General features: G+C 41.3%; 2 protein-coding genes across 2 annotated transcripts; one reads left to right on the top strand and one right to left on the bottom strand.

Moving 5' to 3' along the window:
• The first annotated feature begins 532 nt into the window (after positions 1 to 532).
• arrb2b (arrestin, beta 2b) lies at positions 533 to 19,594 on the top strand. Its single transcript, XM_083992841.1, has 14 exons — positions 533 to 702; positions 8,529 to 8,559; positions 8,643 to 8,703; positions 10,079 to 10,123; positions 10,238 to 10,440; positions 14,031 to 14,158; positions 14,851 to 14,986; positions 15,089 to 15,173; positions 15,836 to 15,908; positions 16,002 to 16,139; positions 17,544 to 17,627; positions 18,079 to 18,155; positions 18,282 to 18,327; positions 18,923 to 19,594. The coding sequence occupies exons 1-14, from the start codon at positions 680 to 682 to the stop codon at positions 19,008 to 19,010; spliced, it is 1,218 nt and encodes a 405-aa protein (XP_083848967.1). The 5' UTR covers positions 533 to 679; the 3' UTR covers positions 19,011 to 19,594.
• Positions 19,595 to 19,745: 151 nt separating this feature from the next.
• med11 (mediator complex subunit 11) lies at positions 19,746 to 23,406 on the bottom strand. Its single transcript, XM_083992848.1, has 3 exons — positions 23,168 to 23,406; positions 21,933 to 22,063; positions 19,746 to 20,198 (listed from the first exon to the last, which is right to left on the bottom strand). The coding sequence occupies exons 1-3, from the start codon at positions 23,235 to 23,237 to the stop codon at positions 19,962 to 19,964; spliced, it is 438 nt and encodes a 145-aa protein (XP_083848974.1). The 5' UTR covers positions 23,238 to 23,406; the 3' UTR covers positions 19,746 to 19,961.
• Positions 23,407 to 24,027: the final 621 nt, after the last annotated feature.

The raw sequence follows: 24,027 nt of genomic DNA, 5'->3' as shown, positions 1-24,027 counted from the left end.
GCCCTATATCAATAAAGATGTTGTTTTTTATGTAACAAATCCTTTATTACTATCACATATGAGTACAATAGAAGCAACACATGACAAATGAAACACAACTACTTTTTAAGTCTAAATCTACTAACACATATGCAAACATGTAATATAGATAGATAGATAGATAGATAGATAGATAGATAGATAGATAGATAGATAGATAGATAGATAGATAGATAGATAGATAGATAGATAGATAGATGTTTACTTTAAAACGTGTTCTAAAGTAAATAGTCGCGTTTACTTAGTAGGTATAAGTAAACTGATGTGTTCACGTCGTGTACTTTTACTGTGCTGTTAGTATTATTACTGCAGTACTACTAGTTAGTAACTAATCATGGTTATAACATCTGTACCAGCAGATGTGGAGCTCATGCAGGTGTGCAGCGCGTGGATGAGTGTGACAGCGGCGGTGTCAATCACAGGAAGTGGGCGGGGCTTCAGCAGCAGAAACAGGCGGATCGATCTGATCCCACAGAGCCGAGAGAGCAGCAGCGACCAGACCGCGCACACACCTCTCTCTGCCCTACTACACCACGACCACGACCACGACCAAGGACCAGGACCTCGATCCGGACCCACGGACCTCACGGAGTGCAGCAGAGACCCGGTCCACGGCAGAGACAGACAGAGGACTATTATTATGGGGGACAAAACCGGGACCAGGTAGGAGACCACGCATCCAGCTGTTTGATGTGCAGTCAGAGGAGGATGGAGGGTCCGTTAACTCCGCACGGCTCAAGAAACATCCTCTAATAGAAAAACAAAAACACAACCGAGACCCTGTTTATTAAACTAGACCAGGTCCCGGAGTGAAGCCGTGAAGTCTCTAGACCCGGACCCGTAGTGGTAGTGGACCTGGTCTGGTCCGCTGCTCTGTAGAAACTAAACCATTAAACTGTGTTTGGTTTAAAGTGGAGCTGTTGTTGTTGTAGATGAAGTGTTGCAGCTCGAGGAGGAGCCAACACACTGACAGGTGTTTTATATCCAGATGTTTATAAACGAACCGTCTGAAACTAAGTCGCTTTACGTGTGTGTGTTTTTTTTTTTTTTTCTGTTTTTTTTTTTTTTTGGAAACTCTGGCGCAACTTCCTCATTTGAGGAAACGGGAGGTGTTGTGTGTGTGTTGGGGTGTTGGGCACCAGCAGGAAGGATGTCGCCTCGAGCCTCAGGCAACAAACACTCTGCTGCTGCTGCTCATGTGCAAACACACACACACACACACACACCAGGGTGGGTTTAAATATGTATTTACCTGTAGGTGACTGGTTGGTTGACTGACAGCTCCGTGTCCGATTCTGTTTGCACTTGAACTACACATCCAGATGTGCCCGCGAGAGCAGCTGTTTCCACCCAGCAGGGCCGGCCCAGGCCTCCACGGGGCCCTGAGCTATCTTTATTTTGGTGCCCCCTCTATTACTATTTCATTTTTTTTACTCTGTCGTTATGAATCATCATATCCTGGCAGGTTTTTACCCATCTATGGTTTTTATTCTGAAATGGCACCAAATTCAGCTAAAAGTGCAGCCTGGGGTTGATTTACATTTAAAGGGATAGTTCAACATTTTGGCAAATTGGCCCATTGCCATAATCCCTATAGTCACAGCAGTAGGTTCGTTACCTTTAATTGTCGGTGCAAGCTGTTTTTAGAACGGCGGAGCAGAGCCGCGAGCTGCTCAGAGCTACGCTACGGAGGCTCATGGGATTTCTTGGTTTCCCTCATCAAACTCATCAAATACACAATCCAACAACTCTAAAATGCTCTGGTGGACAAGTTGTGACCTGCACATTCACCACGCTATGAGATAATAACACAACGTTACCAGACAGAGTTGTTTTAGAGGTAAATTCATGAAAAACCGCTGATGCGCGTTGCCTTCAGGGACAGTTTTTCAGCAAGCAGTCTCTGTATTTACCTCTAAAACATTTTTGATGAGTTTGATGAGGGAAACCAAGAAATCCCATTAGCCTCCGTAGCGTAGCTCTGAGCAGCTCGCCGCTCTGCTCCGCCGTTCTAAAAATAGCTTGCACCGACAATTAAAGGTAACGAACCTACTGCTATGACTATAGCGATTATGGCAATGGGCCAATTTGCCAAAATGTTGAACTATCCCTTTAATCTTCAAATTGCTATAGTACTGGGATACTGAATCTCACCTATAGGTCGACTGAAAGTAACAAAATAAACCAACAGACAATGCATTTACTGTTAACACATCATCTGCTTTTTAAAATGTTTTGGTTTTAAATTTACTGCAACAGAAAAGTGCAACAACAATTTGAAATGCAACAATAATTTAATACGTAATTCACTTATGTCTTGGATCATTGTGGTGTTTGTAGAGTTTCCACACAGAGACTGGGATCGTGTCTGTGTTTTTGTTTGATCTCGTGAGTCTCAGATCTGAAAAAACCTCTGGAGAAGAGGTTTTTTCTTTTCTTTTTTTTCTTTTTTTGGGGGAGGTGGAGGTGTGTTTTTCTTCAGCTCCACCAGGTGCTGCTGCCAAAACGCAGAAACATCCAACAGACTCAACAATCCTCCAGTCTGGTTTATAATAAATGTGGAGTGGTTGATCACGTGGAAGCAGCGGTGGTGGCACCGGTTTTTTTTACCTGCTGCTGTTTAAATACTTCATCACGTCTTGCTGTGCGGTGACAGGGAATCGAACCTGCAGGATGTTTTCATCCGTCTGAAATATTCATAATTCACAGTCACAGCCTCGAGTCATGAATTCATTTCACCCACTAACTTGTTTTATTTCCTCTGCAGCTCAACAGTCAAACACTGAGACACATTCATACATACATGATATAGCTACTATGTATATACATTCAGTTTAAACCTACTAGAAGCCGGAACTATTTTATATAGTGACACATAAAATATATAAATATGCAAGTGTAATATACCTTTGCATATGTGTATAATATTTTATACATGTAACATGTATGCATCTTTTTCATAAATGTCTAAAAGGACGTAAAACACATACACTGAGTTTATTATTAACATTTATACGGTATATGTGTCATATAGATTTAACAATAAAAATCTCTTATACAGTTTCTACATGGACATACGTGCTTATATTGTAAATATACATGACATGTACATATACGTATATCCACACAAAAGGCCATTTACATATGTTGACATTATAAAAAATAGACGTATGTTTAATGTTGACAAGAAAAACATGTATAAGCGTGTTTTTTAATACATTTGCATATAAAAAAGTAAAAATATAGTATTGATAGATATGATTTCAATATATAATGCCATGTATAAACTCATTGTGTAGATATTTTGCACACAGGTTTTAAGATGAGTATGTCATAAATGTTATAAAATTAGATCTTCATATATCCATAGCACACCTACTTTGATATATAGAGCCAAATATGTCATAAATTACACATTATACTGCCACTATAGTCTGACTGTTGACTGTTGACTCTCAGGACGACCCCCAACGAAGGTTCGATACCTGGGACTCCCACTTTAGTTTCCTATTAAAACGAAATTCACCTTTTAAATCAGAGCTGAACTGAAAATGAGTTCAACTTCAGCTCTTGTATTAACTCTACAGTGAGTTATATGCGTGTTGCTTTTCCATATGTCTTTGTGCCTTCGGACTAAGAGGAGGACAGGACGGGGTTCCCATGTCCTCTCCGTCCTCTCCGTCCTCTCCGTCCATGACCAGGAAGTGCATTTTCTTCTTTGCTCCTGTTTTTCTTTCCTGCAGGATGTTAAAGGCAGCACATTCCTGCTCGGGCACATCATGCTAATGTTCTCTAAAACTGCAGCGGTGAGCATAAAGTTGTTGTGTAGTGAAGCTGACCTGGCCTGAATAGCTTCTACATCAAGGCCGCAACATCTGTACTGATCATGATCGGCAGCCGTGTTAAACGATGGAGACGTTGTGTGTGTGTGTGTTTGTTTGTTGTGTTCCCTGCTGCTGTAGTCATAGACGCTCGGCTGATTAATCCCAACACTTTGGTCGGTCGCACAATCATTCCTGACGTACACATTGCTGGCACACGCTGGCCACATTTCCTGGAATACACTGCACCCACTTCCTGTTTAGATTGTACAGATGCTCTGTTCTTTTTCTCTTCTGTTGTTGCCTTTGACCGACTTTTTTTCCTCTGTTGTGTCGCTCAAGGAGCCGCGTTTTACTTTCATCCCCATGAGACTAAATCATACACAGTTTGTCATTTATGGATCATTAACACTCAGTAGATCACAGTGAGACATAAACTTAGGAGTAGCCTAACTGTCTGGATAGTTAATGTAGTGGTGCGTTGTTGTTATGAACAGGGAAAACTGTGTAACTGTGTTTAAGACTTTTATTGTGGCGGGTACAGGTTGCTACAGTGATCTGTTATGATAATTTTATTCATGGGAGGATTGGAAACTTTTCTCTTAACCCTAGAACACTAACGTCGGGTGATTTTCACCCATGAAATTATTGTTTCATAATTTTCATTATGTTGCTGTTGTCTGAGTTTCATGGGTCCCTGTAGCTTCATACTGCTCACTGACGTCATTGAAGGTAGGCATGTTACCCTGCTCCCATCCCTAGTTTTTTCAGCAGGCACATGTTCGGGTGGATTTCACCCGACGTTAGTGTTTATGTATCTAAATCTGGTGACCATTTCTGGTGATGCTAAAAATGTTTCTTTTTTCTTTTAACTCCACCAAATAAGGCTCAAATGTCCCACAAATGGGTGGTCTGAAGGACAAAGTCCCAGCTCCATTTGTTTTTTTTTTAAAGAAGTTTTTGTCAAAAAAACAAAAAAAATCACAAAATTTGGACATTTTTTCATAGGGTCACCATGATACCTTTTTTTCAATTTGTGAAACATTGTATAGTGGAAAATTAAGGAAGTGTACTTCAATTTGCCATGTATTGTTGTATTTTATTATACTTTGGTGAGAAATATTTTTTTATGGGTATATTATATCGGGTAAAAAATACCTGGCGTTAGTGATGATGTTACTTTTTGTAACGTTAGTGTTCTAGGGTTAAGGAAAAATGGTCTCATTTTACACACTGACCACTAGTACTGATAATAATAATGTAGTAACAACCACTAAATACTGTTGTAATTATGTAGTAACAGCAAATGGCTCCTGTAGTAATAGAGTAGTAATGACAACTAAGTACTTAGGTCATAATACAGTCATAACTGCTGAGTACTGATAATAGAAGTGTAGTAATGACCACTGTGTAGGAGGTAATAATGTACGAATGGCAGATGAGTACATAGGTGATAATATTGTAATGACACAGATGTAATAATGTAGTAACAACCACCGAGTACTAAGGTAATAATGCAGTAATGAGTAGAATACAGAGGTAATAATGTAGTAACTGACCCTTAGGTTAATAACGTAGTAATGACAACTGGGTAGTGAGGGAATGATGTAGTAATAATCACTAAAACAGCTGTAATAATGTAGTAACAATTGATCACTGAGTTCTGTGGAAGTTTTGTAGATATTACACTGACTACTGAGGTAATAATGTAGTAATAAACAATGACTACTGGTGTAATAACATAGTAATGACTGCTCAGCACAGAGGTAATAATGTAGTAAAAACTGAGTACTGGTGTGATAACATAGTAATGACTGCTCAGTGTGTAGTAGTAACTGAACAGGGCCGTTGTATAGGGGAGAAAGGTGATGATAATTCTAGGGGCCCAGCGCCCAGTGGGGCCCATAAAAAACCCCAGTAGTCTAATCTTTGTATGACTGATTTATTCTGCATAAGACCCTGACTAATACTCATAGTACACTGTAAAAACTCAACATCTTCCCAAGAATATTTGTCTTATTTCTTGTCCAAATGTCTCATTTCTAGTCAAAACTAATCTCTTTCCACTTAAAATAAGACTCATTACCTAAAAATTAACTTTTTTCAAACTAATTTTCACTTGAAATAAGTAGAAAAATCTGCCAGTGAAAGTAAGTTTTTTGTGCTTGTAATAAGGAAGAAAAACTTGTTCCATTATCAGATTTTTTCTACTTATTCCAAGTGAAAATCTGCTTGAAAGGAGTAAAAAGTGTCTAAAAACAAGCTACTTTTAATATGATGTGTCTTATTTTAAGTAGAATGAGATTTGTTTTGACTAGAAATGACATTTTGACCAGAAATAAGACAAATATTCTTGGTCAGATACTTGAGTTTTTGCAGTGTAATGCTGCATTAGCATCAAAACAAAGTAGGCTAAATAATAAATGATAATACATACGTAGTCTAAGAAAAAAAAACTGGAAAAGTAAGGGGGAGGGGCCCACTTTAGTATTCTTTAAGGGGGCCCAGAATTCCTAGCAACGGCCCTGTAACTGAATACCAGTGTAATAATGTAGTAATGACTGCTCAGCATGTAGTAATAACTGAGTACCGGTGCAATAACATAGCAATGACTGCGTAATACTGCAGTAATACATCACACTTCACCCATAGTTCGTAGTGGTCTGGTTCAGTTGTGCGATGCCTCTTCAGTTTATTCATTTTCCAGCTGTTTGTGTAGTTTTGTTTCATTTCGACATCTCGGCTCAGTTCTGTCGTATTTGGCTCGGCTGTGGAGTTTGGACACAACGAACCAGATTATGTAACGAGTGTGTGTAAGCAACGTCCCCCCCCCAAAATAAACTATAATAAAAACAACAGATAAGGAGTAAGAGTCTCTCCCATGTGGACGTCTAACTTTAATTGCACTGACTGATGTGTTCCTCCTCGGTATTTATTGTTCCCAGACCGACTGCATTCTGGTTCTGGTTCTGGTTCTGGGTCGGCGGAAAAGGAAACACGGTCCCGTTCTGGATCAGTTCTGTGACTCTGTGACTTTGGTACAAATTTAGTTTACAATGAACTTCCTGTGTTACACTGAGCTGTCAGCAGCCACCATCGCTGCTGCTGCTGCTCTCCAGCTGCTCACTGTTTATAGCCCGGTCACTGCTGCTGCTGCTGCACTGCATGCGTGTGTGTAAAGACAGGAAATATGACTTGATTACACAGCACTGTTGGTGTGTGTTGGGGCTGTAATGAGCTCCTCGGTTCCCACACACACCATAAAGTGTTGTCAATCCTCACACATACACTCAGTCACAACAGATTTTCCATAGTTTATATCAAGAGCTGTCAATCAGTCAGCTAATCCTTTATCCTTTAGTGAGTAAAATGTCAGAAAATAGAAACAACTTCCTGTTTCCTCTTCACAGCTTGTGGGTCATTTGTGTTCTTCTGACACTACAACTCAGCAGTTTTTGTCTTGAACAGTAACTCAGTTGATTTATTGATTAAATATTCACATTGTTGCAGATTCATTTGTTGATTGTCTAGTCTGTCTCCAGAAAAATACATCATGAAGACCGTGAAGGATCTGATAAAACATATCGTTGACTTTTTGGCATTTTGGATATAATAGATAAAATGTCTGATTTTAACTATTTAGACGTTTGTGTTTACATTGTGTCATAATCAGCGTTGAAGTCCTCGAAGTCCAGAACTTGTAGGACCTGGACTCAGACTCACGTTTGAGCTTTAAAGGGATAGTTCAAATTGGCCCATTGCCGTAATCCCTATAGTCATAGCAGTAGGTTCGTTACCTTTAATTGTCGGTGCAAGCTGTTTTTAGAACGGCGGAGCAGAGCCGTGAGCTGCTCAGAGCTACGCTACGAACGCTCATGGGATTTCTTGGTTTCCCTCATCAAACTCATCAAATACACAATCCAACAACTCCAAAATGCTCTGGTGGACAAGTTGTGACCTGCACATTCACCACGCTATGAGATAATAACACAACGTTACCACACAGAGTTGTTTTAGAGGTAAATTCATGCAAAACCGCTGATGCACGTTGCCTTCAGGGACAGGTTTTCAGAAAGCAGCTATTTACCTTGAAAACAACTCTGTCTCGTATCGTTTCTCATAGCATGGTGAATGTGCAGCTCACAACTTGTCCACCAGAGCGTTTTGGAGTTGTTGGATTGTGTATTTGATGAGTTTGATGAGGGAAACCAAGAAATCCCATTAGCCTCCGTAGCGTAGCTCTGAGCAGCTCGCAGCTCTGCTCCGCCGTTCTAAATATAGCTTGCACTGACAATTAAAGGTAACGAACCTACTGCTATGACTATAGGGATTATGGCAATGGGCCAATTTGCCAAAATGTTGAACTATCCCTTCAACAGTATTTGGAATTGGACACTTTTTTGTTATGTTTGCCTGATGTGACTCTTCACTGGCGACTCAAGACTTGATTTCAACATTGATGTTTACTGACTTTTCTTCAACACTGGTCTTAAATGGTGTTTTAACTGAGAAAGTTATGACCAAAAGTGTATTTTGTGAAGTCATACTGACATCTGACCTTTGACCTTTGCCCAACAAACTCTTATTGGATCACTTTTTTGATTCAAATTCGACATTTACTGTATAAAGAGCTCAATCTCTCTGTCCTCTCCTCTCTCCTCTCTGCAGAGTGTTTAAGAAGTCCAGCCCCAACACTAAGGTAAGAGTGAACGATTAAATAAGTCTCTATCTTGTTGATCTACTTCTCTGCCACAGTTTCTCACTTTCTCTTTCTTCCTCCAGCTCACAGTTTACCTGGGGAAGAGAGACTTTGTTGATCACTTAGACCATGTCGATCCTGTAGGTGAGTAGACACGGTTGAGTCCTTTGAGTAAACTACTGCTGTTACACACTGCCTGTCCAAAAAAACAAACAGTCACACACTCTAATATTTCGTTGGACGGCCTTTAGCTTTGATTACGAAACACATTCACTTGTGGCATCGTTTTGATAAGCTTCTGCAATGTCACAACATTTATTTCCGTCCAGAGTTGCATTACTTGTAATTTTTCAAAGATTCTCAGTGGGGTTCAGGTCTGGACCACATTTCTTTCTTGAAAACGATGCTTCCCCATCCTCCTTCCAGTTTTTAATAATGCGTTGGACAGTTCTTAACCCAGTTTTAGTCTCAGTAATCTCCTTAGATGTTTTATTTGCTTGATGCCAATAATTTGATCCTTCTGAAACAGATTAACATCTTTTCCACGACCACAGGATGTGTCTTCCAATATGGTTGTTTAAGAAATGAGACTGCATCAGTTAGGGTTAAATTAGTAATTCCTCTTTTTCTTTTTCTTCTTTTTAAAGTATTTTTTTTATGAATTGTGTATTTTATTCGTTGTATAATTTGTCCTGCTTTTCCTTCTCTGCTGTCATGAACAAATTTCCCCTCGGGGATAAATAAAGTATATCAAATCAAATCAGAAAGTTGTTGCCAGCTGAAACATAATCATCCATGCAGTAATTATCTAGTGGGAGGCTCTGACCTATTAGCTTCGTTAAATCCAATTAAAGCTATAGTTCACCCAAAATTCAAATTGCACTCATTATCTACTCTCTACCCTCGTGTCGACTAAGGGCTGGGAGAAGTTTCAGAGTCCTCCGTGGCTTCTCTGAGTTACAGGGGGTCTCGGCGTAGCACTGCATGTCCATATAACGGTTGCAAATGGATACCAACTGTCTTCGTAACAAAAAGACACACCAAAAAACATCCAAATACCTCCATGCTGCTCGTATGTAATGTCTGTCTTGTATTGAAGCCCCGAAATGCAAAATTGTCCCGAAAAAAGTTAAATAAGTCTATATTTCAAGCTTGTTTTGTAGCGGAAGCTTCTCAGAGCTCCTCTTCCCGGTTTCTCAAATTTGGACAAACTGGGAAGAGAAGCTTCCGCTACAAACAAGCTTGAAATATAGACTTATTAAATTTTTTTCGGAACAATTTCGTATTTCGGGGCTTCAATACAAGATGGACATTACATACGAGCAGCATGGAGGTATTTGGATGTTTTTGGATGTTTTTTGGTGTGTCTTTTTGTTACGAAGACAGTTGGTATCCATTTGCAAAAAAAAAATTCAATTTTGGGTGAACTATCCCTTTAAGTGGTGACGTTTTCTTTTGGATGGGCAGTGTATGATCCAATCTGACTGAGTCTTCAACCTTTCTGTGTGTTTGTGTCTAGATGGCGTCCTCCTCGTCGACCCCGAGTATCTGAAGGATCGTAAAGGTAAAAAAGAAAAGAAAAAAAGTTACCAGCCTCCATACAGACTCAAAGCATCAGACCGAGTGATTCACTGACTGTCCCTTTACTCGTTGTGTCCGTCCTCCTCCTCTCCCTCAGTGTTTGTTACTCTGACCTGTGCGTTCTGCTACGGCCGGGAGGACCTGGACGTGCTGGGCCTGTCCTTCAGGAAGGACCTGTACGTCAGCTCGCTGCAGGTCTTCCCTCCGCAGCAGAGGGAGGACGTGCCGAAGCCTCTGAGCCGGCTGCAGGAGAGGCTGCTGAAGAAGCTGGGTCAGCACGCCCACCCCTTCACCTTCACCGTAAGACAAAGGCCCAATCCCGTTTCTCTTTTTTACCTCTACCCCTTCTCCTTCCCCTACTCCTTGCCCCTTGAAACTGAGCTACAAGGGGTAGGGGTTGAAAGTCAACCCCTACGAATTGAGACACCCCTTCAACAGTCACATACGTCATCACGTAGTCTCCACTGGCTTTTACGTAAGCAGATGCGGCGAGCTTTTGCCAGAAATCCAATCGCCTTGTACCATATAACTTAATAAAATAAAATCAAACTTAATGCAGACTGATCGGTTCATTGTAAAACATTTATTTATTTTTGTAAATGTGGTGATTAATGTACGTAAACTACAGAGCCCAGAGGCAGCGCTGCTCTTCTATCCAAGAATACACATGAAGCTTCACTTTTCATTCAAACAAACAATGCTACTGCCACAATTGTTAGATTTCATCAATGAGACCAACATTTATCTCCTAAAAAGAATTTAATAAGCCGGTAGTAAACCTCTAAAAACCTGTGGGTAAGTTAATTAGCGATCGCCTTCTCTCCCGGGATGAGGACGTAGTTTGGCCGGCGGAGCAGCGCTGCAGACCGGCTGCTGTCTCTGTGAGGAGCCGCTCCTCCTGGAGCTTCACTTCTCCGAAAAAACGTCGGAGCAAACTTCTAACCCGCCGTCATTTGGATAAACTAACCACACATTTGGGACCTAAACAGTTACTTTCTCGCATGAAAAAATATTAAAACTTAATAAAGTGACGTAATAACAGCGCTACAGTGAGAAATAAAACAGCTTTTCGTTTTACAGCCACCGCTGCCGGCTGCCGCAAGATGCATTCTGGGAAACTTTTCATACCCCTCCGTTTGGAGTGTGCCTCTGAAAAATCTCAGTTTGAAGGGGTATGTAGCCCTACCACTTCCCCCTACCCCTCTGTCCTAACGGGAATTGGGACACCCCTACCTCTACACGTGAACGCGCTAAACGGAGGGGTAGGGGTAAGTGGTAAGGCCAAGGGGTGAAATGGGATTGGGCCAAACTGACATCAACCGTGACCCAGATACAAGCACTTCACCTCACATGGCCTGTCTCTGTTCTGCAGGGAAACATGAGCCTTGATAGGTTTAATTGAGCTGTTGGCTCCGTCCTTATTGTTGACACCAGATGAAGTTCGTTCTGCAAACACCTTCTTCATGGTTCAGTGCGAAAAGCTAAACTGTTGGTTGAAGTCAAGAGCACAGAACAGGAAGGAGTAGGATAGAGGATAAGATCAGGCGGCTTCTGTTTGTCTTTCAGTCACTTGTGCACTTTAAAACTTCAATTTTCTTCCCCCGTGAATCTACTCTCAATAATCCAGAACAATGACAATGTGGAAACCTGTTTTTGAAACGATCACAAAAGTCTTCAGACTCTTCACTGTGTCTCCAAACAACGGCTTCCTGCGCATTTTAATGATCCTCGACCTCGACCCGTAGACCTCTGGGATCAAACTGTGGAGAAACAGATCAGGGGCCGTATTCACAAAGAATCTTAGGGTTAAAAGTAGCTCCTAAGTCTGGGAGAGCTTTAAAGTCCTCGTGAGGACTCCTAACTCAGTAAGACCAATTCACAAAGAATCGGAAATGGCTGCAGCCAGGCAAATGTTTTGGAGACAATGGAGGACTGAGAATTGCTGCAGAGGGGGGTGCTGGAGCACCTGCCCCTTTGCCCATTGATGCCCAAAGTGCCTTTTTGTCTGTGTTTTTTTTACACGCAATATCTACAACATTTTCGCTATAAAACGGGAGTAGTGACAGTGACGGACTGTCTTTTATCTTAAAAAGTTGGTGGGTGAGCTAGACACATACATCTGTTAGTAGTAATAGCTCATGTGATAAGGCTGCTCCCCCAATAAACTAAACTTGTTGTGAGTTTGGGTTCGAATCCTGCTATATGCTACAAATTTGGGTAATGCATTTTCTTTTCTCATCATTATTATGATCACCATCTATAATATTAGGGCTGTCAACGAATGGTGCGCCGCCGGTACTCAACAACCAATCACCGTGTTGAGCGCCTCGAATTCGTGCACGAGAATTGACGTAAACCATAGCAACGGGGCGTCACCAGGGGCGTGACTCTTAGTTTGCTCTTAGTGATTTATCCTTAGTAAGAGTAGGTCTCAGCGGCTTTGTGAATAGCTTTTAAGAAAAAACTCCTACGTAAAAACTTTTAGCGCGAGTTAGGAGCACTCCTAGCGGTAAGATAAATGGCTTTGTGAATACGGCCCCAGGACAAGGGCTTCTTGGTGTTCCCATGATCTTTAGATGGATCAGGTTTGAATTGAAACAAACGGCAAAGGGCAAGGATTGAGAGTCTTCAGGACAAGTATCTGATAAGAGGATGCTTTCTGTCCAGTCTGAGAGTCCATGTTGCAGGTTCTCAAGAGGACTGAAGCTGAAGGTTTCCTACAAAGAACTGGATCAAGGATCTGAAGTGAAGACTTGGAGAAATGTTTTTCCTTTGCCATTATGGATTGTTGAGTAGCAGATCAATTTGGTTGTAGATTTATAATTAGGTCGTCCACACAGTAAAGTGAAGGGGTCTGAAAACTTTCTGAACCCTCTCTACCTTCTCTTACCTCGTTAAAGGAGAATTCCGGCCATTTTTGACCCCTAAATCGTTGTCCTGATGGTCACCCGGTGTTGGGGGGAGCAAAAAACGTGACTAAAATTGATGCAGGAAAACCAGAGTTACACCATGGCTACCCGGCGCTAGGGATAGCGACAACGCTAACCTATGGGGGCAATTCTTTCAACCACAACAAACACTCAAAAAATAATCAAATATCTACATGACTCGAATCCTTACGAGACACCACTGAACTCATATAGTGTACAGTATAAACAGTATAAACTTTGTGTTTTTGCATATCATCTATCTTGGACTCAAATGGAAGCTTATGAATTAAGGAAGTTTTCTATATATACATGTTAGGCATAGATATTCTCCATAAAGTGCTGAAGAATAATAATTTTCATGAGAATTTGTCAGGCAAACAGTACTTTTTTTTGTCTTTTTTGGGATGTTGAGGGTGATATCTTAAAATTGAGTTGCAACAAACCCCAGAATCTTTTTTTCATGCCTCCCCCTATGTGTCAAGATACTCTCTGCCAAATTTTATAGTTGTATGACTATTTATTCCATTGTCGTACCTAAATATTTGCATTTACATAATTTCGCAAGCAAAATTACCCAAGAAGAGGGGTTTTGGCCCCTGTAGCTTTCCAGCAGCTAGTTGACCGGGTTGTCCACCCAGGTTTTAATCCTTGAAGTTCCTAAATATCATTTCTGGTGTCAAACCTTTTACAACGCTCCGTGTCTGTTTTCCAAAAAAACTGGGATTTTGCCCCCTGGGTATGGGTTAGCGTTGTTGCTATCGCTAGCGCTGTGTAGCCATGGTGTAACTCCGGTTTGCATGCATCAATTTTTTGCTCCCCCCAACACTGGGTGACCATCAGGACAACGATTTAGGGGTCAAAAAATGGCCGGAATTCTCCTTTAACATTCAACACCACACCACGCACCAGAAGAGTAGCCTATGACTTATAGATTTCACTTCATGTGTGTGGATGTGTCAGATCCCTCAGAACCTGCCCTGCTCGGTGACGCTCCAGCCGGGCCCGGAGGACACGGGGAAGGCCTGTGGCGTCGACTTCGAGCTCAAAGTCTTCTGTGCGAAGAGCGCCGAGGAGAAGATCCACCAAAGGTCAGAGAAAGACAAACCCCCCCAGTTTCAGAGTCCTCCGTGGCTTCTCTGAGTTACAGGGGGTCTCGGCGTAGCAGTGCATGTCCATATAACGGTTGCAAATGGATACCAACTGTCTTCGTAACAAAAAGACACACCAAAAAACATCCAAATACCTCCATGCTGCTCGTATGTAATGTCCGTCTTGTATTGAAGCCCCGAAATGCGAAATTGTCCCGAAAAAAATTAAATAAGTCTATATTTCAAGCTCCTCTTCCCTGGTTCATCCAAATTTGACGAACTGGGAAGAGGAGCATCGAGAAGCTTCCGCTACAAAACAAGCTTGAAATATAGACTTATTTAATTTTTTTCGGGACAATTTCACATTTCGGGGCTTCAATACAAGACGGACATTACATACGAGCAGCATGGAGGTATTTGGATGTTTTTTTGGTGTGTCTTTTTGTTACGAAGACAGTTGGTATCCATTTGCAACCGTTATATGGACATGCACTGCTACGCCGAGACCCCCTGTAACTCAGAGAAGCCACGGCGGACTCTGAAACTTCTCCCAGCCCTTAGTCGTGAAATTTCAATTTTGGGTGAACTATCCCTTCTAGTATTAGAAAGACAAACCCCCCCCACCCCCCCACGAAATGATCCCACTGTAGAAATCTACTCTGTTGCTTTACGTGAAGTTTCTATATGTGCAGGAACTCGGTTCACCTGGCGATACGAAAGGTCCAGTTCGCCCCAGAGACGCCGGGTCCTCAGCCGATGGTGGAGACGAGCCGCAGCTTCCTGATGTCGGACAAATCTCTGCACCTAGAGGCCTCGCTGGATAAGGAGGTAACACACAAACACACACACATACACACACACACACACACACACAATGAACTGCTGTTTGACTAGATGAACACAAACTGATGAGTGTCCGTCCGTCTCCAGCTCTACTACCACGGAGAGCCCATCAGCGTCAACGTCCACGTCACCAACAACTCCACCAAGACCGTGAAGAAGGTCAAGATCTCAGGTAACGACACCAGAAGAAGAGAAATCTGTCCACACGAATACAGATTTAAAGGGATAGTTCAACATTTTGGCAAGTTGGCCCATTGCCATAATCCCTATAGTCGTAGCAGTAGGTTTGTTACCTTTAATTGTCGGTGCAAGCTGTTTTTAGAACGGCGGAGCAGAGCCGTGAGCTGCTCAGAGCTACGCTACGGAGGCTCATGGGATTTCTTGGTTTCCCTCATCAAACTCATCAAATACACAATCCAACAACTCCACAACGCTCTGGTGGACAAGTTGTGACCTGCACATTCACCACGCTATGAGATAATAACACAACGTTACCAGACAGAGTTGTTTTAGAGGGAAATTCATGCAAAACCGCTGATGCGCGTTCCCTTCAGGGACAGTTTTTCATCAAGCAGTTTCTGCATGAGCAGCTCGCGGCTCTGCTCCGCCGTTCTAAAAACAGCTTGCACCGACAATTAAAGGTAACGAACCTACTGCTATGACTATAGGGATTATGGCAATGGGCCAATTTGCCCATAATGTTGAACTATCCCTTTAAAAGAGGTATCATAACCTCTGGCTAATGTTGGCTTTGTAACATTTATATAGTTTCTTACTATTTTCCCATGATGCACTGCACTAACTGAACTATAACTCTGCTCGTCCTCCTCACAGTTCGTCAGTACGCCGACATCTGTCTCTTCTCCACGGCTCAGTACAAGTGTCCAGTGGCTCAGCTGGAAGCCGAGTGAGTACGGGACAGATGTTACACAGATGTTAAAGATAAACACACACACAACAATAACACACACCCCTGTCCGTCTCCCTCCTCCTCCCTCAGTGACCAGGTGGCGCCCAGCTCCACCTCCTGCCAGGTCTACACGCTGACCCCCGTCCTGGGCGCCAACAGGGAGAAGAGAGGCCTGGCGCTGGACGGGAAGCTGAAGCACGAAGACACCAACCTGGCCTCCAGCACCATGTAGTTATATACACACACACACACACACACTTACACATACACACACTTACACACTCTATACACACAGTCTACTGATACTGTTTAGAACTCTCAGGTCTTCAGGCAGTGGCCTTTTAATTATTCCAAAAACAAAATAGGTGAGGCCTCATTTTATCATTACGGCTCACGTCTATGGAACCAACTGCCTGAAGACTTGAGGAGAGCAGAGAATCTGAAACTTTCTTTTTATTAAGTTTTCAATTCTTTTTTTCAACAATAAAGGACAAACAATGAAACATAAAACAAAGAAAAAACAAAATCATATAGAACAGACAGGTTGACAAGGTTGACATAGGGCATACATTAGAGCAAATGGGTTTATCATTCACACAGACAATGAGTTACACGTTAGAGAATATGAAGTCCACTTTTCCCAGTACTTGGTAAACTGTTCAGCTCGTAATCTTAGGATAAAGGTCAGTTTTTTCCATGCACTGTATTTCGTTAACAATGGTGATCCAGTCATTCTTTGATGGCAAATTTGCCTGCAGCCATTTCCGTGTAATGGCCTTTTTGCTTGCAGCCGAAAGCACTTTAAAGGGACAACGAGGAGTTTTGGAAAAGCGAAGCGTTTTCACACTACATTTATGAGCCTCCGCGCACCGTGAAATTCTTTGACCGGCGCAAGACAGACTCATGTTTTCATTCATCAATAATTAAAGTCAGAGGTTCAAAGACGATCACATACCGTCGTAGTCCCGACCATAAACGGCAATACGGCGGCGTTATTCTCATGAGCGTCTGCGAAACCGAAAGTAAAAAACGCTGGTCGGCTCGACCAGCACTTCCGCCACCACTAATAATAACAAAATAACGATAGAGACAAAACGATATATTTATCGAAAATGGGCCATTAACAAGTGTGGGTAGCGGAGATTCATCCACATTAACGTGATACTTTTTTATAACCAAATAGAAACTCCTCGTCCCTTTAATCTGGATATTTTTAAAAGCAAACTGAAGACCTACCTTTTCTGATTCTTATTATTTTCATCATTATAAAACATTCAATTATATTTTTTTTATTATTATTATTAATTTGTTTTTAAATTCTATTTTCATTCTATTTTACTTCATTTTATCTAGTGTCTTTTTCGTCTTCTCATTTTATCTATTTTACTTCATTTTATCTAGTGTTTTCCCCATTGCAAATGATGAGTGTAAGCGTTTCCTCGATGTCTCTAAAATCCAATGTTCTAAAATTATTGTGTGAATGCGTATGTGAATGTATGTGTGTCTCCCAAATATGTGTCCCCTATGTTCCTTGTTTTAAGCACTTTGAGCTGCCATGGGCATGAAAAGTGCTATACAAATAAAGCCTGTTTGATTAATTGATTGACTGTTTGTGTGTTGTGTGTGTTACAGAGTGAAGGAGGGAACCAACAAGGAGATGATGGGCATCGTCGTTTCCTACAGAGTCAAAGTCAAACTGGTGGTGTCTCGCGGAGGGTCGGTCCACACTTACATTAAGACTAATAGTTTTTCTATTACAAGTTTTGTCAAATGTTATGTTTAAATATGTAAATGAGGCAATATCTAATGAAATATGCGCTAATTTGCATATATTTCCAGAACCGAAATCTGTACAATGGATAAAACCCCTCTCAAAATTCTTGTTTTATTTTTTTGACACATTAGAGTCAGAAGTTTTTACAGAGGGGATTTTGGATATCTCTTTTTATCACTCTGTAAATGAGAAAATACTGTCACCAGCCTTAAAAAAAAAAAAAAATTGCCAAATAAAATGTTGTATAAATCAGACTTTGAATGATATATCAACAGTTTCTTTATGTAAAAACCTTCAGAATATAGACGATGAGATGAGTGAATCTGTTTTAGGACAAACTATTTATTTATTCTACGTATGTGTGTGTGTGTGTGTGTGTGTGTGTGTGTGTAGTGATGTAGCGGTTGAACTCCCTTTCGTCCTGATGCATCCTAAACCTGCAGACCAGCCCTGCTCCAAACCCCAGACAGGTAGGACACCCCCCCCCCCCCCCCCCCCCCCCCCCACACACACACACACACACACACACACACACACACTAATAATGGTGTAATAATAATATAATGATAATAACTCGCTGTGTCTTGTTCCCTCAGTGGTCAACGCTCCTGTCGAGGCAAACCTCATAGAGTTCGGCATGGAGTAAGTGTTACGTAATGTACAGTATGTCCTCTCTCCTCTCCTCTCCTCTCCTCTCCTCTCCTTTACTTTCCTCTCCTCTTTCCTTCTGTCTCTCCTCTCTCCTTAGTCATCTCTCCTCTCCTCTCCTCTTGCTTTTATCCTCTCTTCTCCTCTCCTCTCCTTCCCTCTCATCTCCTTTCTTTTGTCCTCTCCTCTCTCCTTTCCTCTTTCCTTTGTCTTCTCCTCTCTCCTTTTGTCTCATTTCCTCTCATCTCCTCTTTCCTTTGTCTTCTCCTCTCCTTTCCTCTCATCTCCTCTTTCTTTTGCCCTCTCCTCTCCTCTCTTCTCTCCTCTCTCCTTTGTCCCCTCCTCTCCTCTTTCATTTTGTCTCCTCTCCTCATTCCTTTGTCCTCTCCTCTCTCCTTCCCTCTCAAACCTACGTAATATACAGTATGCCATAATAAGTACATCCCCTGATATATGACATATATGGCAACATCTTATACCTGAAATAAACCTATGTTATATTATATTTCCATATGTGTTTAGTTGTGTTGTGGCGTCATTGTGATGTCAGTGACCTCATCTCTCTCTCCATCTCTCTCTGTCTCTCCAGATCTTCTCCTCAGGGCGACGACTTTGTGTTTGAGGACTTTGCTCGGCTCAGGTTAACAGGAACCAAAGAGGAGCTCCCCTTCTGTTAGCTGGAGGAGGAGGAGGAGGAGGAGGAGGAGGAGGAGGAGGAGGAGGAGGAGGAGGAAGAAGACAACCGAACCACTGCTCCAGTCTGTCAGTTTGTACGTTTTAGTCTGAACAGATCAAGTCCTCGTTCAGATGGATGATGATGTAATCGATCGTCTGTTTCTTAATCAATACGACAGGAAGTTGCTGCTTCCTGTTCCTGTTGATTCATGATGAAATCACCTGAGAACAAAGTTTCATGAAGCTACAGGAACCAGCGTTTTGTTTCCAGTTAACTCGTACTAACAGATATAAGAAGTGAATTTACTGTGTTTAATGCACCCGGACTAAACAACACTGTTGTTGCTGTTTTTAAATCTACTTTAAATCTTAGACACTTTAATATAAAAGTGCAAATGACACGTCTGACGTCCGTCCATTGATGACACAGTTAATTGATTTACAGTGTGGATCTATACTGTTCATGTTGGAGAATCAAATAGATTTAACTTTACTTTTTTTTAGTTGATTTCCTTCTGAAGTGGATTTTTACATGATTTTTATTTTTCTTCTCCACATTATTATATGAGAAATATAAGATTTTATAATATAAATGTAAATGGAAGATATCACATCTATTATCGATCATTATAATCAATCAATGAAAAAAAAAACTTTAAATAAGAAATGTTACATGAGCTTCAGGCTGTTTCTCAATAAACTGTAAAAACAATTATGGTAACAAAAAAAAGTCTTTATTTTATTTTTTTTATTTTTTACAAAAAATGTTGTGTTTCCAGATGTGACACTGGTTTTTGTGCATGAAGAAGAAAAAAAAACAAAATAAACTCAACATACTCTTCTTAGAAAAATGAGGTTTTATCAAAAAAACATGTTTTTTGTTTTTCTATTAGTTTGTAAGTACAATAAAAACACAATATTTTAACGAGGATGAGTTCATCAACCTGCTTCTCTCATGTCGACTGTTGTTGTTGTTGTTGTTGTTGCTGCTGCTGCTGCTGCTGTTGTTGTTGCTGTTGTTGCTGTTGTTGTTGTTGTTGTTGCTGTTGTTGCTGCTGCTCCAGCATCACCTCACACGTCCGTCCCAGTTCTCCCAGTTTGACCTTAGCGTACTCGGCCCGGTTCAGAGCCATCTGACAGTCCTTCCTGGCCGAGTAGGTGGAGCCTTCGTGGGGCTGACCGGTCGCCACCTGCACACAGAGACACAGAGAGACTCAGAGACCTATGAGACACTCAGACTGACCACACGGGGTTAAAACTGAATGTTAGGAATCAGATTGGTTTCAAAAACACAGAGAAAATTATGTTTTAATAGATTCAGATTTCACTTTATTCTAATCTTCATGTAAGTGCATAAAAAACTACTGTAAAGATACTGTGCAGCGAATCAAAAACTATTTAAAAAGAGAAACAGTGCATCAATTTTAAAAAAAATGTCAAAAAAATAAAATAAAATAAGTAGGCAAAGCAGTGAACTGAAACACTGGGAGCTTCCGCTACAAACAAGCTTAAAATATAGACTTATTTAATTTTTTTCGGAACAATTTCTCATGTCGGGGCTTCAATACAAGAGGGACATTACAGACGAGCACTATGGAGGTATTTGGATGTTTTTTGGTGTGTCTTTTTGGACGAAGAAAAGTGAGCACCATTCACAACCATTATATGGACAAATACTGCTGCGCGGACCCCCAAGTAACTCAGAGAAGCCACGGAGGACTCTGAAACTTCTCCCAGCCCTTAGTCGACATGAGGGTGAGTAGATAATGAGTGAAATTAGAATTTTGAGTGAACTATCCCTTTAAAGAGAAACAGTGCATCAATAAAAAAAAAGTCTAGCCTAAATGTCAAAAAGATAAAATAAGTCAGTGCAGCTTTAAAGGTACATTGTGTAGGAATTACTCCCATCTAGCGTTGCGATTGTAGATCTCAAGCAACTCAATCGTATTTTTCATGCTGCATTCACGTGAAATTGGGCAGACAGCAGACGGACGACAGCCGCTGCACGTAACGGCATAAACAAGCCTCTATGTAAACAAGTGGTCCGTCAGCACGAGGCAAAACAATACACGTGACAATATGTTGTCATGGCGACGTCGTATTGTTTACCTGACTGACCCACGTTTTACCGGCTTTCTCTGGACTTCTGTGACTAAAATGACATCTGGTTTGTTACCGACGGCCGTCTGCCCGACTGCAGGTGAATGCAGCATCAGTGTAACGCTCCATTCCTCCTCGCTGCGTTACCGCGGTGACTTTTCACTGAAGCCACCTAAAAACATGGCGACACGACATGGCAGCAGCACCGAGTTTACCCGCTCCATGTAGATATGAATGATATGAACGGCAAATTCAGAGCTTAGGAACACTTATAGATAATATAATAGATAACAGGAGAAGTTACGCAATGTCCCTTTAAGGAAGTCAATAAATATTAAATAATTAGGTAACATTATAATAAGTACACACTGTTAAGCATTAGTTACTGAATTCTTCATTTATAATGCATGAATACTCATTAGTGTGTAGTTTATAAATACAGTTAGTGCTGATCAATGATGATGAGTAAAACATTTCTCGCCGTTTCCAGTAAACTCTGGACTATTTCCCTTCAGGACGCTTGGATTGCAGTGGACGAGCAGTGTGGAGGAATATTAAATGGTTTTTGTGTAGTTTTATGGACGTTTTTGTGTCAGGTGCTATTGACTCTCATATAAAGTTTTCGTTGGACTACGAACCGGCCTCCCGGGTCTCCAGATGCACTTTGAAGAATAAAAAACTACTACGGAGTATTCATCAGCATGAGGGTGAGTCACTAATGACTGAATTTCATTTTCTGGTGAACTATTCCTTTAACACTAATATAAAAAACCTCTATATTATTAATAATAATAATGATCCTAAGAGCAGGGTGCAGCTCAGACCTGGGTCAGGTAGCGGATCTGGCCGCTCAGCTCGCTCTCCACCCGCGTGACGGAGCTCTGGAACTGGACCAGCTGCCGGTCCAGGAAGCTGGCGTTGTGTTTGTCTTTGGAGAGCTCCAGCACGATGTTACCTGAGACAGGTGAGAGGGAGGGGGTGTTACAAGATTAAAATATTACTTTATATGTCACACACACAACTACTACGGATGAAATGTTGATTAATGTCACGATTCAATAAATAAATGAATGAATGAATGAGAGTAACGTGCAGTGAAATGTCTCCTGGCTGCTCCTAGACTAGTGGACATGTAAGTAAAATAAATATGAGAAATATAAATAAAATAAAAACTATAATATAATATAAATAATGTAATTATAATATAAATCAGGGTTCTCAAAGTGGGGTTCGGGGACCCCCAGGGGTCCTTGAGAGGGTTCAAGGTGGTCCCCAACTTTTTCTCAAAAGTTTACCACATTTCTTTCCCAGAAGTATTACATTGTTTTTGCAAAAGGTTCACGCTACTGGCAGTAATTTGAACGTATATCGACTAAAAAAGTAACCTTATTCAGTTTCACAACAAATATTTCTGGTGTTTGTTTCAAGATTTTGTCCAATGGGGGGGATCGATCGTGGTCTAATTTGTGTCAATTTAGGGATCCTTGATGTAAAAAAAGGTTGAAATAATGTAACCAGAAATGCAAAATATAGAACAAAGTGTGAAGATGTGTGTGTGTGTCACGCGATGAGTATAATATTGGTGTTGAAGTAAGCCAATGTAATTATAACAACAGAGAGGGGTAGATAGCTGTAAGTTTTCTTCATCCTGCTCCTTTTCATTCATGGTGACAATGTGTAGGCTACATTATGTAAATATGTGCAACCATGTGAAGAATGTATCAAAATGAAATGAAATGATTACATGTTAGGTCAATACCTAAAGATAACGTTTTTCATTTAAATGTTTGTTTGAGCGCAGAAATATATATATATTTTAAATAAGTTAGGCTATTTGTAATTTGAGATTAATGACATTTGTACTTTCATTGATTCACTAATAATTGTGAAAATAATCGATATAATATGGCATTGTGATCAAACTTGTGATCTGTAGCCGTGGCCCAGATTATTGTGTGTGACTTTGTGTAGTAGTTTGTGTGTAGTACCTTCATAATAACACAATAAACTCCTATCAGTGTGTGTGTGTGTGTGTGTGTGTGTGTGTGTGTGTGTGTACCTGCACACTGCAGCACCATGGCGATCTCCTTCTCCACCTCCTCCAGCGCTCGGAGCCGCTCGTTCGCCATCACCGAGGCCGTTACCGGGGCAACAACAGCAGGTCGGACCGAAAAGAAGCACACGGAGGTGAATATATTATGGCCTGGCCCGGTTCGGCTCGGTTTGGTTTGGTTTGGTTTGGTTTCTCCTGCTGAAAGAAACAACTGCTGCTGCTCAGACTCCTCACAACAATCAATACACAACAGCGCGCTAGTTCTACGTCACGCGTCCGTCCGTCGCACAGCGGTGACGTCTCCTCTCCCCTCCCCTCTCCTTTTCTATCTTCTCTCCTTTTTCCTTTCCTCTCTCATTTTCTTTCTCTCCCCTTTCCTCTCCTTTTCTATCTCCTCTCTTCTATCCTTTCTCCCCCTCTCTCCTTACCTTCCTCTCCTCTCCGTTTTCCTTTCCTCTCTCACTTTCTACCTCCTTTTCTTTCCCTCCCCTTCCCTCTCCCCTCCCCTCTCTACTTTTATATCCACTCTCCTTCCCTTTTTCTCCTCTCCTCTTCCCTCTCTCCTTTTTTTAATCTCCTCTCTCCTTTCCTCTCTCTCCTCTCTCCTTTCCTCTTCTCTCTTCATCTCCTTAAAAAAATACACACATACCTGCTTTATACAGTCTATGACACATACGATAAACAGACAAACAAACAATTATATAGAGGTTTGTAATAGTCCAGAGGTTGTTTTTTTTTTACACAGTTTTTCTCAATTGCTAAAACACTAAACCCTGTTGTCTGAACCAAATGCTCAGTTGCCTGAACCCACTGATTGAATCAGTCACTCTTTTGGCAAAACCATCAGCACTTTTCACCTGTTTAGG

Source organism: Trachurus trachurus, assembly GCF_905171665.1.
Source record: "Trachurus trachurus genome assembly, chromosome: 18".
Taxonomy (NCBI): Eukaryota; Metazoa; Chordata; class Actinopteri; order Carangiformes; family Carangidae; genus Trachurus; species Trachurus trachurus.
This window is presented reverse-complemented; position numbering and strand designations above follow the sequence as displayed.